General features: G+C 40.3%; 5 protein-coding genes and 2 non-coding genes across 9 annotated transcripts; 4 read left to right on the forward strand and 3 right to left on the reverse strand.

The window, feature by feature from the left end:
• Window positions 1-224: 224 nt before the first annotated feature.
• On the reverse strand, window positions 225-2885 carry LOC108841138 (GDSL esterase/lipase 7-like). Of its 2 annotated transcripts, XM_056994474.1 has the most exons (6): window positions 2772-2885; window positions 1597-1800; window positions 1385-1512; window positions 1032-1280; window positions 686-950; window positions 225-598 (listed from the first exon to the last, which is right to left on the reverse strand). In XM_056994474.1, exons 1-6 carry the CDS (start codon window positions 2815-2817, stop codon window positions 378-380), a joined length of 1113 nt encoding a protein of 370 aa, XP_056850454.1. In that variant the 5' UTR covers window positions 2818-2885; the 3' UTR covers window positions 225-377. The 2 variants fall into 2 exon arrangements, with proteins under 2 accessions (XP_056850454.1, XP_056850455.1); XM_056994475.1 differs by lacking the exon at window positions 2772-2885 and having other exon boundaries at window positions 1597-1994.
• A 221-nt stretch (window positions 2886-3106) lies between these two features.
• On the forward strand, window positions 3107-4493 carry LOC108821400 (uncharacterized). Of its 2 annotated transcripts, none has more exons than XM_057002920.1 (5): window positions 3107-3247; window positions 3358-3502; window positions 3615-3722; window positions 3946-4020; window positions 4132-4493. In XM_057002920.1, the coding sequence occupies exons 2-5, from the start codon at window positions 3369-3371 to the stop codon at window positions 4364-4366; spliced, it is 552 nt and encodes a 183-aa protein (XP_056858900.1). In that variant the 5' UTR covers window positions 3107-3247; window positions 3358-3368; the 3' UTR covers window positions 4367-4493. The 2 variants fall into 2 exon arrangements, with proteins under 2 accessions (XP_056858900.1, XP_056858901.1); XM_057002921.1 differs by having other exon boundaries at window positions 3150-3247; window positions 3330-3502.
• Window positions 4477-5268, reverse strand: LOC108821416 (glucosamine 6-phosphate N-acetyltransferase). Its single transcript, XM_018594460.2, has one exon. It carries the CDS (start codon window positions 5055-5057, stop codon window positions 4578-4580), a length of 480 nt encoding a protein of 159 aa, XP_018449962.2. The 5' UTR covers window positions 5058-5268; the 3' UTR covers window positions 4477-4577.
• A 168-nt stretch (window positions 5269-5436) lies between these two features.
• Window positions 5437-6794, reverse strand: LOC108840021 (proline-rich extensin-like protein EPR1). The gene is made up of 2 exons (XM_018612832.2): window positions 6440-6794; window positions 5437-6353 (listed from the first exon to the last, which is right to left on the reverse strand). The coding sequence occupies exons 1-2, from the start codon at window positions 6639-6641 to the stop codon at window positions 5548-5550; spliced, it is 1008 nt and encodes a 335-aa protein (XP_018468334.2). The 5' UTR covers window positions 6642-6794; the 3' UTR covers window positions 5437-5547.
• Window positions 6795-7675: 881 nt separating this feature from the next.
• TRNAI-AAU (transfer RNA isoleucine (anticodon AAU)) lies at window positions 7676-7749 on the forward strand. Its single transcript has one exon. It is a non-coding gene; the product is annotated as a tRNA-Ile (tRNA).
• Window positions 7750-7826: 77 nt separating this feature from the next.
• TRNAI-AAU (transfer RNA isoleucine (anticodon AAU)) lies at window positions 7827-7900 on the forward strand. The gene has a single exon. It is a non-coding gene; the product is annotated as a tRNA-Ile (tRNA).
• Window positions 7901-14553: 6653 nt separating this feature from the next.
• Window positions 14554-15793, forward strand: LOC130507968 (uncharacterized). Its single transcript, XM_057002922.1, has one exon. It carries the CDS (start codon window positions 14621-14623, stop codon window positions 15707-15709), a length of 1089 nt encoding a protein of 362 aa, XP_056858902.1. The 5' UTR covers window positions 14554-14620; the 3' UTR covers window positions 15710-15793.

A 15793-nucleotide genomic window follows, 5' to 3' on the forward strand; every position in this document is an offset into this window, starting at 1 on the left:
GGTTATTTACGGTTTAGAAAAATTGTAAGATAAACTTATTATGTACAGCCAGTCAGCCACTTGATAAGAAAACTTTCTCTATGCTACTATCTCAACCACATGGATACATATGTCATGAATTTTTCTTTTCTACATCTTGAATATAAGCTTCACTTCGCAACTAATGACAGCAAGAATAATATCTTGTCTTGTTGCCTTGTTGGCTAGCATTTTTAGAAAAAAATGCTTAACTTATAACATTAGAGTACTATGGATTATGATCTTGAAGATTTGGGCAACTGCTACACACAAATCTCATATTTAAAGTCTTCTAACTAGAAACTTGAAAACCAAAGTAATCTAGTAATGAGAGGAAATCTAGCTCTGAAATCCATTCCTCACAGCTTAGTAAACTCATATAAACTGATAGGATAAGAGTATTTAGCAGAGTTGCTGAATGTATTTTCAGCTATGATTTTGTTGGCAATTTCTGTTGGGTGAAATGCATCCCAAAAGACGTATTGGTTCCTGTCCAAGCATGGTTCCTGCAAAGGAAGGCATGTCGAGGCTCCTCCATATCTCCCGCTACCGCAGCATGCTTTATCTGGTATAACAAGACCTGCAAAAAGATGAAACTAAGACTAAGCTTTGATATTGAGACTAAGAGCAAACCCCTTATTGAATAGATAGGTTGAGGTCATTTTACCATATCCAGAGGGATTCACAACCATGTCATGAAAGAGATCATAGATGTTTTGATAGATAAAGAAAGATCCTGGAAGAGTTGTGTTGAGAGTGTTTGGTAGATCTTTCAGTCGGCTATTGAACAATGAAACCAAGTTATTGATCTTTGTCACACACCCGCTCTTGTTGTTGTTGTTGCCGTTTACCATGAATAACTGACTCGGTATGCAACCTAGTGGTCCTGTTCCACCTAACACCATTTTTCTTGCACCTAAGCTGTATAGTCTCTGCAAAATATATGTAGAAGAACACACTTTATGCTTTCTGTGTATGAGCTTGAGATGAGATTATGGGAGAGTTTGATTTACTGATATTTGAGCTGAGAGAGTCTTGATCAGCAGATTTGCATAGTCTTCTCCACTGTAGATTTTGCTGCTCGAGTATCTATCAGGCATAAGGTAATTGTTGATGTAATCATTGCTTCCTATATTGATGGAAATTATGGATTTGGCAAGATACTTCCTCAGATCTTCAGGGTTTTGAAAGAACGGCCTGAGCTTTAACTCGATTGTCATCTCAAACTGTGATACCTGTCCACTGAATGAAGTTCTTGCTCCCTGGAAATGAAAAAAAAAAAAATCAAAGATAAACCAATCATTCAAACCAAAAGAGTTTTTATATATCTTTAATTAGAAAAGGGTATAATATTCTTGATCCTCACAAAATGTTGACCAGTTTCTTCTAAGATCCCAGCTGCTGCAGATGCATAGTTAAGCCCTCTCAAGACGTTATGCACAATTGATACAGGAGCAAAAAATGGTGGCAACAATGGCAAGCCGAGGTACATTGCTGCTTACAACAAAAATAACAACAGTTTACTGGAAAAAAGTTAGTTAAAAAGAAGTAAAACTATATTTCATGATCTTCAGTTACCTCCATAATCAGCTACTGTACGGCCATTACAGAAACGGCCAGTGGGGAAGCCAAAATCAATTCCATAAGGGAGATAGTCAGCTCGTGCAAGTGTGGGAATGTAGTTGTTGTTTCCACAATCAACTAGAGAATCTCCAAAGACGAAGAAAGCTGGAGCAAGAGGCTGATGATTACTAGATTGGCCATAACCAAACCAGACAAGCTCTAATAAGAACACAAGATAAAACAAGAAACACTTCATGCTTAGTTAATTTTCTTCTCTTTCTCTTATATGTATGCAGTAGAGGTAAGTAAACTCGTATAAGTATTTATGGAGAGAAACATGACAAAATGCACATAGTGAGATTGGGTTCAGAAGAAGAACTGGTCGTGGTAAATGATGTCATGGAGTGTAGTGGTTAACTGTTACTCTGTTCTGAAAGATTTTTTTTTGTTTTTGTGTTTTCATTTACTGCTTCTTTAAATTTCTTACTATTTTTATCTTCTTTTCTATAGAAACAGCTTTAAGGGCGAGCAAGCACCTACAGCTCTCCAGTTTTGTAAACCTGTTTTCTAGTCATTGATAGCTCCTGATAGAAACAACGTGCGTACGTGACGACTTTGTTACTAAACAGGATAGGTCTAGCTAGCATCATGGGCGTTAAGTTTGTTTGGACCTGAGTCCTTTGTCAGTGAGTGGTCACGTAGGATTATACTATGGCATGCACTAATCCGCAAATTACATTTTTAAATCGCTAAAAAATTTAATTAGTGATTTTAAAATTAATTTTTTTTTGCTACAATTGGTGGTTGCAACTAGTCACAAGATCATACAACATACAAACAAACAACAATTAGTCACAGGCTAGATGAACATGACCTATGTATACATGTGATATTAGTTAAAATGCAGAGTAGACGTTTTTATAATGTGTGCAAGTTCATGAAGCAACCACAAGGGTGGATAGAGTATGTCTACATGTTCAAAAGCAAACCAAGCTGGATTTGGTCAAGTCATCAATTGCGAAGTCTGACTAAGCAATATCAGTTATATTATATGATTCTGCTCCACCAACTTGAATTACAACTGAGTATTATTATATATGCCTTTGGGTCATATGCTTCAAAAGCTAAAATCATTCACCTCCAGTGATTTAAAAAAAAAGAAGGTAATATTAGTAAAGTTCAAAGTTTACTGAATATGTCGCGCAAGAACTCTCGAAACTGTATCGAAGATGTCATTGTTGGTTGCGTTTAAGAACGATGATATAAGCAATAGCTAGAGGCATATCACAGAGCAAGCATGATAGCGAGGCCGAGAGATGTTGTGATTGATATCTAATCTAAGAACTCTTTATTGAATCACATAGTATAACGACGTCGTTTGTTTAGCAATATATGTACTGTACGTCTTATTCATAACATCTATGGGCTTATAGCAAAAGAAAAATAAAGGAACAAAAAGCCCAAGTTAGTAGGATTTATATTTTGGGCCTTAGAGGGCCTAACAAATTAATCAACGAATGAGGACCGTAGGATCAATCTAACTCTTCTTCTTCCTCGATTAGGGTTTGATTTTAATCCTCTCTTCTCTTCCACTCAGGGTTTAAGCGCCTCAACCTCACCGCCTTCTTGAGCTACCTCATCCCGTCAAGCTAATCTTCTCTCTCAGGTACGCTTCTTCGATTTTACTCACAGACCAGTAGTACTACATAGATTGATTAGTTTAATCAGACTTAATAGTTGTGGTGAAGAAACCCTAATTGCGCATAATTTTCTCAGAAGCGTGAGTAATGAGGAAGCTCAAGTACCATGAGAAGAAGGTTCTGAAGAAAGTTAATTTCTTGGAATGGAAAAGAGAACGTGGTCATCTCGAAAACCTCATCACGGGTCGTTACCACATGGGTGGTCGTGACGACTACAAAAAGTTTGTAACTTTCTTTTTTGTTTCTGCTCCCTCTCTCTCTCTCTCTCTCTCTCTGATGAAACAAATATGGTGTTCTGATTCTTTAGTTTTGTTTTTTGGGGGTTTCATTCAGATATTCAGGATTGAGTAGGATGGTTCAGAAGCTGACGAATGTATTGAAACAGATGGATGCAACTGATCCTTTTCGTATTCAGATGACTGATAACCTTCTCGAGAAGCTGTGAGTTTTTCCTTACCAGCAATGTGCTCTTTTGTTTAAAAAAAAAAAAAATCATTAGCTTCTATGTAGAGAGCCAAAACTATTCTGTATATGGAACCATAGATATAAAATCTGCTTCTGGTTCACATTGTTCGACGTGGTTCTACTCTGCAATGAGAAAGACTTGTTTTTGTATCGTGTTAGTTGTGGCTTATGTGTGTTTCCATGTATGTTGAAATGGCAGATACAACATGGGAGTTATACCGACTAGGAAAAGCTTGGCTTTAACTGATCGGTTATCAGTCTCCTCCTTCTGTAGGTAAGGCTTTCTGCAGAGGCGGCTTATCTACACATACATATACACGGATCCTTTTTGTACCTCCCTTGAGTTCCAAATTCGATGTGGTTTATTAATAATTTATTTTTGCAGGCGTAGGCTATCAACTGTGCTGGTTCACCTCAAGTACGCAGAGCACTTGAAAGAAGCTGTGACATACATAGAGCAAGGACACATTCGTGTAGGACCAGACACTATCACTGATCCAGCCTTCTTAGTAACTCGGAACATGGAAGATTTCATCACTTGGGTTGATTCTTCCAAGATCAAACGCAAGGTGCTTCAGTACAATGACAAGTTGGATGACTACGACATGATGCTTGCTTAACTCAACTCTCTCTTAAGATAATATTTGTCTTGCTTCGCAAAAGTGTAAACCTTTTTATATTGCCAAACTATATGTTTTCATTACTTATCAAACCTTTTGCAATAGAGTAATCAAAAAAGTTGCCTCCTTTAGTACTTTATTATGTCCACAAGATCAATGTCAAGATTCAGACCAAAGCTTATATTAGGACAAAGAAAAAACAAGAATTCAATCAAAAGTACTTTGACATCTGAATCCCTTTATTAACCAACCCACATTTCTCATAGAACACTTTCTTCTCCACGCTACAATCAAGAATCACCTTGTAGCAACCCATGTCTCGACAATGATCCGACAGAAACTCAACCACTTGCTTCCCGAGATGTTTCCCGCGAAACTCTGTATCCACGACGACGTCCTCGATGTGCCCAACTTTGCCGCAGCTTCTCAAGAACTTCTTCTCTATCATCACGCTCCCCGTCGCCGCGATTCTTCCCGAAGACTCGTCTTCGATCACGCAGATCAGATGGTCGTCTCCGCGGGAGCTGATCTCCTCGAAACGCTGATCGAATTCATCGTCGGTTACTGATCCGGTGACGGTGAGTTGACCGAGAAGCTCCATGTATCCCTTTCTCTTGTCGGTGATCTCCAGTCTTCGGATCTTGAGTGTCTGTTTCTCTCCGCCGTTGTCGGAATTAGACGCGTCCGCCATTACAGATCGAAGAGCAAGAAGAACTGCAGAGTTCGTTATAAAAGTAAAACTAAACTAAAAAACAAATAGGGGAAATGAAGTCCAGAAAGTTATAATTACGTACTAGTATCCGAAGTCTCAAATAATTACAAAAGTTGACTAATTTCTTAAATTATGCTAATACAGTCCATTTTGAGTTTTTTTATCAGATTGATGCACTTCACTTATCAGAGACTGATACACTTCTTAATGACATGATTATTAAAGTTGACTAAGGTACTTCGTCAAGCCAAACTTGTCCGTGCAAATTGCTTTTGATGTAGTTATTATTAAGTGTAAAACTGTTTTTATTGTTGTTGGTGTTTGTATGTAGTTGAGGATTAGACAATGAATACAAGCGTTAAGATAAAAGTCCTTGGTAATAATATTTGTTGAAATTACAACAAACCAACAAGTGAAAATGCTGAGGGAATAAAATAACAAAGATGATACATATAGATTCCATGTAGAACTAGGGTTGATGGTGACTAGAAAAGGAAGATGGAGCCGGAGGGATTCCAATGAAGATGGGAGGGAGAGAAACTGAGAAAGAAGGTGGTGATGGTGGTGAAGGTGGAGTTATGACCGGAACAGGTTGAAGAGTAGGAGGGTCTAACGTGGAAGGAGGTGGTTGAAACGTTAGCGGTGGAAGACTTGGGGGAGAAGAAACTAGCGGGACTGGAGGGAGGAGAGGCGTAACCGGGTTTGGAGGGATGATAGATGGAGGGTTTAGCGGATTTGGGGGGAGGAGGGTCTTCTTGTCTTCCAAGGAATCGTATTTCTTGTTACGCAAGGAAGCTGATCTCTGCGGTGATCCTGGAAGAAGAGGACGAAGCGTAGGTAGAGGCAAGTCCGGAAGGATTGGGAGAATAGGAATAGGATTATCTGGAACCTGATCTTGGATCGGTGGAGGGAATCTAGGATCCGGTAAAAGAGGTTTCGATCCACGGAGATTGATAGGTTTCTGGCTACAGATCTCTGGTTGGTTCTCGGGTTTGAGAGTGAAGAACCCTGCAGAGAAAACACGGGTGTTCTCTCCGTGTTTGCTAGGTCTTTTAAGGCGTCTGAGAGAAGAAGAAGAAGTTGCGGAAGCAGCTATGGAACAGTAAGGCTGCGAGCTGCTTAGCAACGTCACTGAGCATCTCTTGATCTTCTTCACATGCTTGCTTACAGAGAACGGTAGCTTTGCCTTGAATTCGCCGTGTTCGTCTGTTTTCACTTCTTGTCTGAAAGTCGGTTTCGAGTTCTCGTCAATACATTCCACTGAAACTAAAGCACCTGCGACAAGATCTTGAATAAGAACCGGTAAAACAGAGTACTATGTAACACACAACCAAGAAAGAAAGAAAGAAAAAAAATCAAACCTGGGATCAAGTGGTTGGGTGATTTCGAAAAGGCGCTGTTGAAACATGTGTCACAGTAGACAGTTCCGACCACAACCGCAGAAGAACGTGTCTTCTTTTTAAGATGTTGTTGTCCTTCAGACAAACCTTCATTGATAGAGATTCCTAAGAAAATCATAAGAATAAACCAAACAGAGAAGTTCGTTGTTATCTCCATAGTCATGTATCAACTCAGTCTCTCTATCATGAAACATAGGGATTTATATAGGAGTTATGTGGTGTGAAGATGAGTGAGCCATAAAAAAAAAGGAGATTGTAACAAAAGCTTTATCTCTTCATTTTGTTAATGTGAATCATGGGAAGTGTACAAGTCTAGCTTCCAAACTACAAAGCTGCTATTAATGTCTCGTGACTTATTTCTTCCTCTTTGTACAGCTCAAAAAGCTTAAATTATTGTAATAAAATAGTAAGAGGGGAGAGAAAGACAACAAAAATATTTGGTTTCACGTCCGCTTGTCGATTAGATTGATCAAAGCTAAAAAAAAAGAAGTTGGTGCAGTACTTTGGCAATTAAGTTATCAGGTTCAATGGTAAAACAAGCTGCACACTTCAGTCCTTAACATAGCAAGGTTTCCCAAAAGAGACAAATGTCCCCAAGATCCTCATGACATTATATATAGCCCCACTTATGTCTACTAATCCAAATCTTGTATCTTTATTTTTTAATATAAATATACAACATGTCATTTAGTGGTGAGGTTGATCACAACATTAAAATGATCACAAGACTCTAAGAGCATCCAGCGTGGGATGTAACCGTTTCCGGCCTGCGCCTGAACTTGTGTTGTTGGCTTGTTGCAGTTATCTGCTCCGAGCAAATTGGATTGTCGTACCTGACATGACATCATCACCACCGTAAGAGTTAACAACTTACATTGATGATCCTATTAATACAATTTATACAAAGCTAACCAAAGTAATGATCCTCCAGCATCCGGTTCAGCTAACCAAACTGCCAATCTGGTTAAACTAGCAAATTGATCAAGAATTGGAATAAGAGACTTCTCAAAAAGATTTTGACTAGACATGCGTCATCTTCAACGAATTGGACTGCGTCAATTTTTGGAGCAACGATGGTGGCACCAAGAAGCAGAGCGCCAACTTCGTTTGATGTTAAGCTCTGCATCCTCTGTTCTTCCCTTCCTCAGCTCCTTTGTCTTTGCTTGATCAATATCCTTCGTCTATACATTTCAACTCGGCCTATTAGCTCAGTTGGTTAGAGCGTCATGCTAATAACGCGAAGGTCACAGGTTCGAAACCTGTATAGGCCATTTCTTTTTGTCTTTGCTTCCATTCTTTTTAACTAGTATTATCAAATATTTATGAACAGATAACATCGATCACAAGTGGCCTATTAGCTCAGTTGGTTAGAGCGTCGTGCTAATAACGCGAAGGTCACAGGTTCGAAACCTGTATAGGCCATTTTGTTTCTTTTATTTTCTGTGTGTTAAGCTATCACAGACCAAACACATCGCTTATTGGTCATGAAGCAGTTAGCCGTCATCTCAACTGCCACAAGGAAACATGAGAAGAAGATAAGGTTGAAGAAGAGCCAGACCTCATAGTGGGCTCTAATGTTTACACAGGTTTTTTTGTTTGGCCAAAGCTTATTTTGCTCCTTCATGATTTTTTTACAGTTAGTTCTGCTATACAAGCATAGACAGAGTGTGAAAGTTTAAGTTTCAACTAGATTCTCACCCGCCCTTTGAAGGGCGGTTATATTTTTTATTTTAATTTTATAAAAAAATTTAATTTTATATTTGTGTTTTTTGTAATTATATTTGTGTTTGTCTTTGTAATCATATATGTGTATTGAATTTGTGATGTTGTATAACTATAAATTTGTACCTAGTGTTTTGAGATCCGTTTTATACCCGCTTGAACCGATAAACTCATTGATCCGGTATGTAATCTGGTTTGAGTTTTAAGAAAAAATATTATTTAAGCATCCGCGAAAACTCACGAAAACCCTTTAAAACCCATAATCCGGCTATCAGTTGAACCACTGGTTGAACTAATGTGTAACTTAGTTATTAACTCTTTTTATTTTTAGTTATATTATTAGAATCTATTTGTATTCTAATTAGGAAGTTAGATTTTGACCCGCCTTTTAAATGGACGGATATATTTTTATTTTACATATTTTTTAGAAATTTAATTTTTATATTTTAGTTTTTCTTTGTAATCATATTTGGGTCAAATATTTTTAAAAAGTTATTAGTAAGAGCTTTTGATAATTGTATTAAATTTGTGATGTTGCAAACCTAAATATTTGTGCTATTTAATTTTGTAGTTTTTACATATTTTTAGAAATTTGATGTTTATATTTTAGTTTTTAATCATATTTGGGTAAAATATTTTAAAAAAATTATTAGTAAGAGTTTTGACCAAAATAAATTATGTGTAAATTTTTTTATATATGTGTATTAGGATTATTAGTAAAAATTATCAGGATTTAAAAAATTCTTTTTTCATGTCTAAATTGCACTAATCAAAATCTAACGTTTTTATAATTTTATTGAGTATATTGAATTAGATAGATGTACAATGAGAGCCTTATATACATGGCATAGAGTTAGGGTATTACACAAGAGAGTTAATGAGAATATATATTGTTTACATAAGAGGAAGATTTGTAAATCAATCAATTATATGATTGATCCTTAATATCCCCTCTCAAGATGGAGGTGGTTTTCCAATTCCAATCTTGCCTGACAATGTTGTGAAGACCGGTCGTGATAGTGGCTTTGTCATGACGTCCGCGAGTTGATCCTTTGTTGATACGTGAACAACACGCAAAGTTCCTGAACGAACTTGGTTGCGAATAAAATGAAAGTCCAAGGCAACATGCTTCATCCTGGAGTGGAACACAGGGTTTGCGCATAAGTAAGTGGCGCCTACATTGTCGCAGTAGATCGTTGGTGTCCGCTTAATCGGAATGCCGAGTTCCTGAAGCAGAGATAAGATCCATTTGAGCTCCGAGGATGTGTTTGCAACTGACATGTACTCAGCTTCGGTAGAGGATCTAGCGATGGTATTTTGCTTCTTAGATGACCAGGAAACTGGATGTTGGCCCAGATATACTATGTATCCATTGGTTGACAGATAATCATCACCATCACCGGCCCAATCCGCGTCCGAGAATGCGTGAAGAATCATCGAGTTGTTGCGGCGAAGCATAATGCCATAATCAGTTGTACCTGCTAAGTATCGGAGAGTTCGTTTGACCGCATTCCAATGATCATCGGTTGGAGAGTGCATGAATTGAGAGAGTTTGTTCACCGCGTAGGAGATGTCAGGTCGGGTGAAAGCCAAATATTGCAGACTTCCAACGAGTTTGCGATACTCAGTAGGATCGGACAGGCAAGTTCCAGAACGCAGGGTCAGCTTCGGTGTAGTAGCCATAGGAGTGGAAACAGGCTTGGCGTTGATCATCTTTGTCCTTTCGAGTAGGTCGATAATGTATCTCCGTTGACTGAGATGTAGGCCAGCCGATGTTCTCTTGGCTTCAATACCAAGAAAATAATGGAGTTCTTCATGCTCTTTTACAGAGAACCGTTGTGCAAAGGCTGCTAGGATTCGCTGGATGAGAGCATTGTCATTGCCTGTTACTAAGATGTCATCAACGTACACCAAGATATACACAACTGACTTTCCGTGCTTGAGAATGAAGAGAGACGTATCTGAAACAGAGTTGACAAAACCGGAACTGACGAGATAGGTTTGAAGTTCAACATACCACGCCCGAGGGGCTTGTTTGAGTCCGTAGAGAGCTTTCCTTAGGCGACAGACATAGTGAGGGCGATCAGTATCTACGAACCCTGGTGGTTGCGACATGTAAACCTCATCAGTTAAGGTGCCTTGTAAAAAGGCATTATTGACGTCTAGTTGACGAATAGGCCAGTCCCTTTCAACGGCGACACCAAGAACAATTCGAATGGTGGTGGACTTGACGACGAGACTGAAGGTCTCAGCATAGTCTAGTCCTGGCCGTTGGTTGTAACCTTTGGCAACGAGGCGACCTTTCGGTCGTTCTTCGGTTCCGTCAGCGTTATACTTCGTGGTGAATAGCCACCGACATCCAACAATGGTAACGTTTGGCGATGGTGGAGGGACAAGATCCCAGCTGTGATTCGCGAGCTGAGCATTATACTCTGTTATCGCAGCTTGTCTCCACTTTTCATCACGGAGAGCTTGATTTATTGTTTTTGGTTCGGTGTTGTTTGTGATTTTGGAGGCATAAAGGTATTTTGTGTTAGGTTTTCGAACTCCAGTTTTGGCGCGAGTGGCCATAGGATGATTGTTGGGGGGAACGGTTTGTAATGGTGGTTGGTTTGATGGGAGAGAAGAGGAAGAAGACGACGAGGAAGGAGTTTGATTTGGTATTGGGTCAGGTGAGGGAGGTGGGATTGTATTTTGGGCTTGGGATGGCTGGGCCGTGGGTTGCAGCCCATTTTGTGGTAGAGCAGTGGGCTCAGTATCAAGGGTTGGCTGGGCCGGGGTTGGCAGCCCATTTTGTATTGGAGCAGTGGGCTCAGAGGAGGAAGAAACAGAAGGAGAATTAGAGACAAGAGGTTGTACCTGAGGCGGAGGAGGAGCGGTCGGAGCTGTCAGTGCAGGGTGAGGATCCGACGACGGGGGTTGCAGCGGAACGGTAGTAGCTATCGGCGAGTACAGTGGTGTAGACGAAGGTGGCATCATCGGAGACTCGGGGGAGATCGGCGATGCTTTCGGAGTAGTAAAAGGGAAGCTATTATCATCGAAGATCACATGTCGCGAGACATAGAGTCTTCCAGTGTTGTCATCGAGACACAAGTAAGCACTCTGAGTGGGAGCATATCCAAGAAAGACACACCGAATCGATCTATCATCAAGCTTGTGATGTGTGTATGGTCTTAACCAGGGGTAACAGGCACAACCAAAGATCTTGAGCTTCTGATAGTTTGGAGGCTTGCCAAATAACTTGGAGAATGGTGATTCCATCTGAAGAAGCGGTGTAGGCATCCTGTTGATGAGATATACGGCAACTGCAAAGGCATATTGCCAATATTTTTTCGGTACAGAGGCTTTGGACATGAGACTCAGGCCGGTTTCTACTATGTGTCGATGCTTCCGCTCCGATATCCCATTGTGCTCCGGAGTGTGTGGTGGTGATGTGAGGTGAGAGATGCCATGAAGCTGGAAGAATTGGCGCAAGGCGATGAACTCACCTCCGTTGTCAGAGTAAAAGGTACCAATTTTTGTGTGAAAGTAATTTTCCACCAGATTTTTGAACACAATGAACGTCTCTCTGACTTAGCATTTTCGTTTTAAGGGGATTATCCAGGAGTAGCGAGTAAAATGATCAATGATTATAAGGTAATATTTGGAGTTATCTGTGGCTAGTATAGGAGAGGTCCAAACGTCTGAGAAAAGAATTTGTAATGGTCTGGTAGTTGTAATAGAAGACTGTTGAAAGGGTAGTTTATGGCTTTTATTAATAAGGCAATCATTGCAAGATAGTAGCTTGTCCTTAGGTAGGGTAAGAGGAAGATCAAAAGTAGAGATAATTTTATTTAAAATAGTAGAGGAGGGATGTCCCAAGCGAGAGTGCCATGATGAGAGTGGAGCCTTCGAGTTCGGATAGATGGTTGTAGTGTAGAGTTTCGGCGGTTTCAAAGGCCACTCATAGAGTTCATCTTTAGCTCTGCCGCATAGCAACCGGACCCCCGTTTTCAGATCCTTCACCTGAAAGGATGATGGAAAGAATTCCACAGAGACAGCATTAGTGTTACATAGTTTATGGACAGATATGAGGTTCCTATTTATTTTTGGAACATAGAGCACTTTCTGTAGTTTGAGATCACGAGTAGGAGTTAAGAGAGAGAGGGAACCAGTTTGTTGAATAGGAGTTGTGAGCCGTCAGCAACCATTACTTCATTTGATCCTTGATATGGTTGATGCAGGGAGAGATTGGCAAGGTCAGAAGTAATATGGTGGGTGGCTCCACTATCCAGCAGCCAGTTGGCAGCGTTGTATGGAGCTGCTGCAATGTAGTTGGCTCGTGGGTTCCATGCCTGGAAGAGGGTTTGTTGCAGATTTGCCTGTTGGAAGCTGGTGAGCTGGGAGCATCGTTTGGCATTGTGGCCTTGTGTACCCCAAATTTGACACTTCCCGAGGTATGGTCTGGGTCCCTTATTGTTGTAATCAGCTCTCGGATATTGTTGTGGCGATTGTGAACTCCATTGAGTGTTACTCCTTGGCTTGTTGGGGTGTTTGTAGTTGTTGTTATTGCCACGGGTTTGAGTCATGTTGACTGCAACAGGAGCTGGAGAGAAGGCAGCATCGGAGTTCAGCTGAAGCTTGGCTTCATGGTTAAGGAGGCGCTCGTGAAGTTCTGTGATCGACGGAGGAGCATCACGTCCTTCAATCTGATCGACGATAGTCTTGTAGTCGTCAGGGAGACCTTCAAGGATGAGATCAATTTGATCTTCATGATCGACAGCTTTGCCGAGGATGGCAAGTTGGTCAAGACGTGTAGTGATACCCTGAAGGTACACATCAACTGTCTTGTTCTCCTTCTTCCAGTTTTTAAGCTGCGTCTTGAGTTGTTTTATGTGACCACGACTAGGTTTCGCATAGGTGGATGCGAGTGTGGTCCATGCTTCATAGGAGGTAGCAGCACGAGAGATCAGGGGCTGGAGAGGCGCCGTGATGGCTCCAATGATGGCACTGAAGATGAGTCTGTCTTGGCGTTTCCACAAGGTATGCGCTGGGTTGACAGTGATCTGATCATCAGTGGTGAGCGTTGGGGAAGGAGGCATGGTGAGACCATCAATGTAGCCAGCAAGATCATACCCATCGAGCAGAGCATGGATCTTCAGACTCCACATTAGGTAGTTGCTGGCAGTGAGCTTGGTAACATTGCTCATGTTGATGGTTAGGAGGGCTTGAGTGGTAGTGTTGATGTTATCAACAATGGGGGTTGTGAAAGTGTTTTCAGAGGAACTCATGGTGAGTTGATCGAATAGGAAGACAGGGGTGAAAAGGAAAAAAGGGATTAGAATCGATATAGCTCTTGATACCATATAAGTGTATTGAGTATATTGAATTAGATAGATGTACAATGAGAGCCTTATATACATGGCATAGAGTTAGGGTATTACATAAGAGAGTTAATGAGAATATATATTGTTTACGTAAGAGGAAGATTTGTAAATCAATCAATTATATGATTGATCCTTAATAGTTTTATCATCAGATTTTAAAATTATTTCTTATTCGAATAAAAAACAGTATTATTGTCACCATCATTTTTTCCTTTAAAAGAATAAACATCATCATCACAGAACCTAGATTTTTTGTAACCAAACAATTTCTCAATTTTTCCCTCAAAAAGAATTATAACATGCACGTATGCGTAATGCATCATATTGATCAATTGATCATCGTTTCCATTCTTACAACATTTTGTAATTTGTTCAAACAGTTATTCCTTTTTAATCATGGTCGAGCAGTTATTGTAGAAGTTTGAAAAATGTTGGTTATTAGGAATTTAAGTGGTGGTTAAATTAAAAATATATATAATTTATAGATGCAGTTATATTAAAAGACATTTATTGTTAGGAATTTTAAATTGGACCTAACTAATATCAATTGAACATGTTTAAGAATTAATAGTATTGATTATGTCTCTTGTATTGGTTTGTTAATAACATCAATAAACTCTTGAATGTTTCTCATTATAGGTTTCATACTTCCTTCAGAAGCAGAAACCAAAAATTTCATTGGCATTCTCTTGAACGAACAGCATAAACCTTCTGCACTTTAGTAACAAGGAGTTATCAACTAACCTTCATCAAATGAAAAAACCATTATTAAACAAAAAGTCGTTGTAGTATAGTGGTAAGTATTCCCGCCTGTCACGCGGGTGACCCGGGTTCGATCGCCGGCAACGGCGTTAATAATTTTTAAAATTTATTTACTATCTTTTCCTTTTTTTTTCCTCCCTTCCGTAGTTAAAATATTACGTGGCACAACCTTCCCCCACAAGGTTCTAACCACATACAGTATATATATATAAACACCGTTGAATCCCTTGTGTATAGATACGAATCTTCTCTTTTTTTTTTCCTGACAATTTTCCTCAGAAACCCCTAAACAATGGCGAAACTTTTCGGCTGCCCAATCAACGTCGAAGCAGAGGAGGAAGAAGAAGACGGCGGCGGTATCTCAATCGCCGTAGATATCTCTCGATCCGTTAACCAACCGGACGGCGAAGCTACGAGTTCCTCCGCCGGTTTACCTCAGTCCGATCAGAGAGAAGAAACCTATCCGTGTTTCGGGTTCTTAGATTCGAACTCAGATTCCGAATCGCTTTCCATGGAATCCGAATCCGATCCAAATAACCTGTTCTTCGATTTCTTCGATCGAGAGCCGTTCGCAAGCTCGAATCAGAGGCCAAGCACTTCGTGCGATTTCGATATCTGTGGGGGTCAAGACATGGAGGAGGAGATAGAATTAGGGCTCGGAATCGGGTCCGGATCCGGGTCCGGGTCAGATGATTCCGGTGGGTTAGCATGGCTTCAAGTTACCGAAGTTGAAACGGATCGGGTCGAAGTTGAAACGGGTCGGGTCGAAGTTGAAACGGGTCGGGCTGAAGTTGTTTCGGGTCCTACTCTTGTCGAGGCCGAAGCCAGGTCTGATGTTGACGAACAGACCATGGACAGATGGTTTTCAGAACTTATGGAAGGAACAAGCTTGTCTGTAGAACCCATGGATGTCAATCAAGAAGATGAACCCATGGATCTAGAATGGCATGTTAGTTTTTTTGATGATTTCTTGGATTTCGATCACCCCCCTTTGGAAGTTTCTGTGACTAGTATATATGGATATGCTGACCACCACGGAGACTACGAGGATGTTTTAGCAAGATCGTTCGACGAGTCTGGAACCAAAGGAAGCCCGCCAGCTTCCAAAAGGGTTGTGGACGAGCTTCCCGACGTGGAAATCACCTCTGGAGAGTTGATGGGCATTGGTTGTGCGATCTGCACAGATGAGATTGTTGTGGTCGAGGAGAAAGTTAAGAGGCTTCCTTGTAAGCATTACTATCACAAAGAGTGCATTGTGCCTTGGTTGGGGATAAGGAACACGTGCCCGGTTTGTCGGTATGAGTTACCTACTGATGATCTTGAGTATGAAAGGAAAAGGAGGTCGCAAAGGGGTTTGGCCAGAGACTTGATGTCCGAGTAGATGAAGCTAATGCTGCTGATTGGTTTGATGTACATATTGGCTGTAGACAGATTAAAGGGGGAAAAAAAATCTTTTGCAGCTTTA

The sequence above is a fragment of the Raphanus sativus genome, chromosome 2 (assembly GCF_000801105.2).
Source record: "Raphanus sativus cultivar WK10039 chromosome 2, ASM80110v3, whole genome shotgun sequence".
NCBI classification, from domain to species: Eukaryota; Viridiplantae; Streptophyta; class Magnoliopsida; order Brassicales; family Brassicaceae; genus Raphanus; species Raphanus sativus.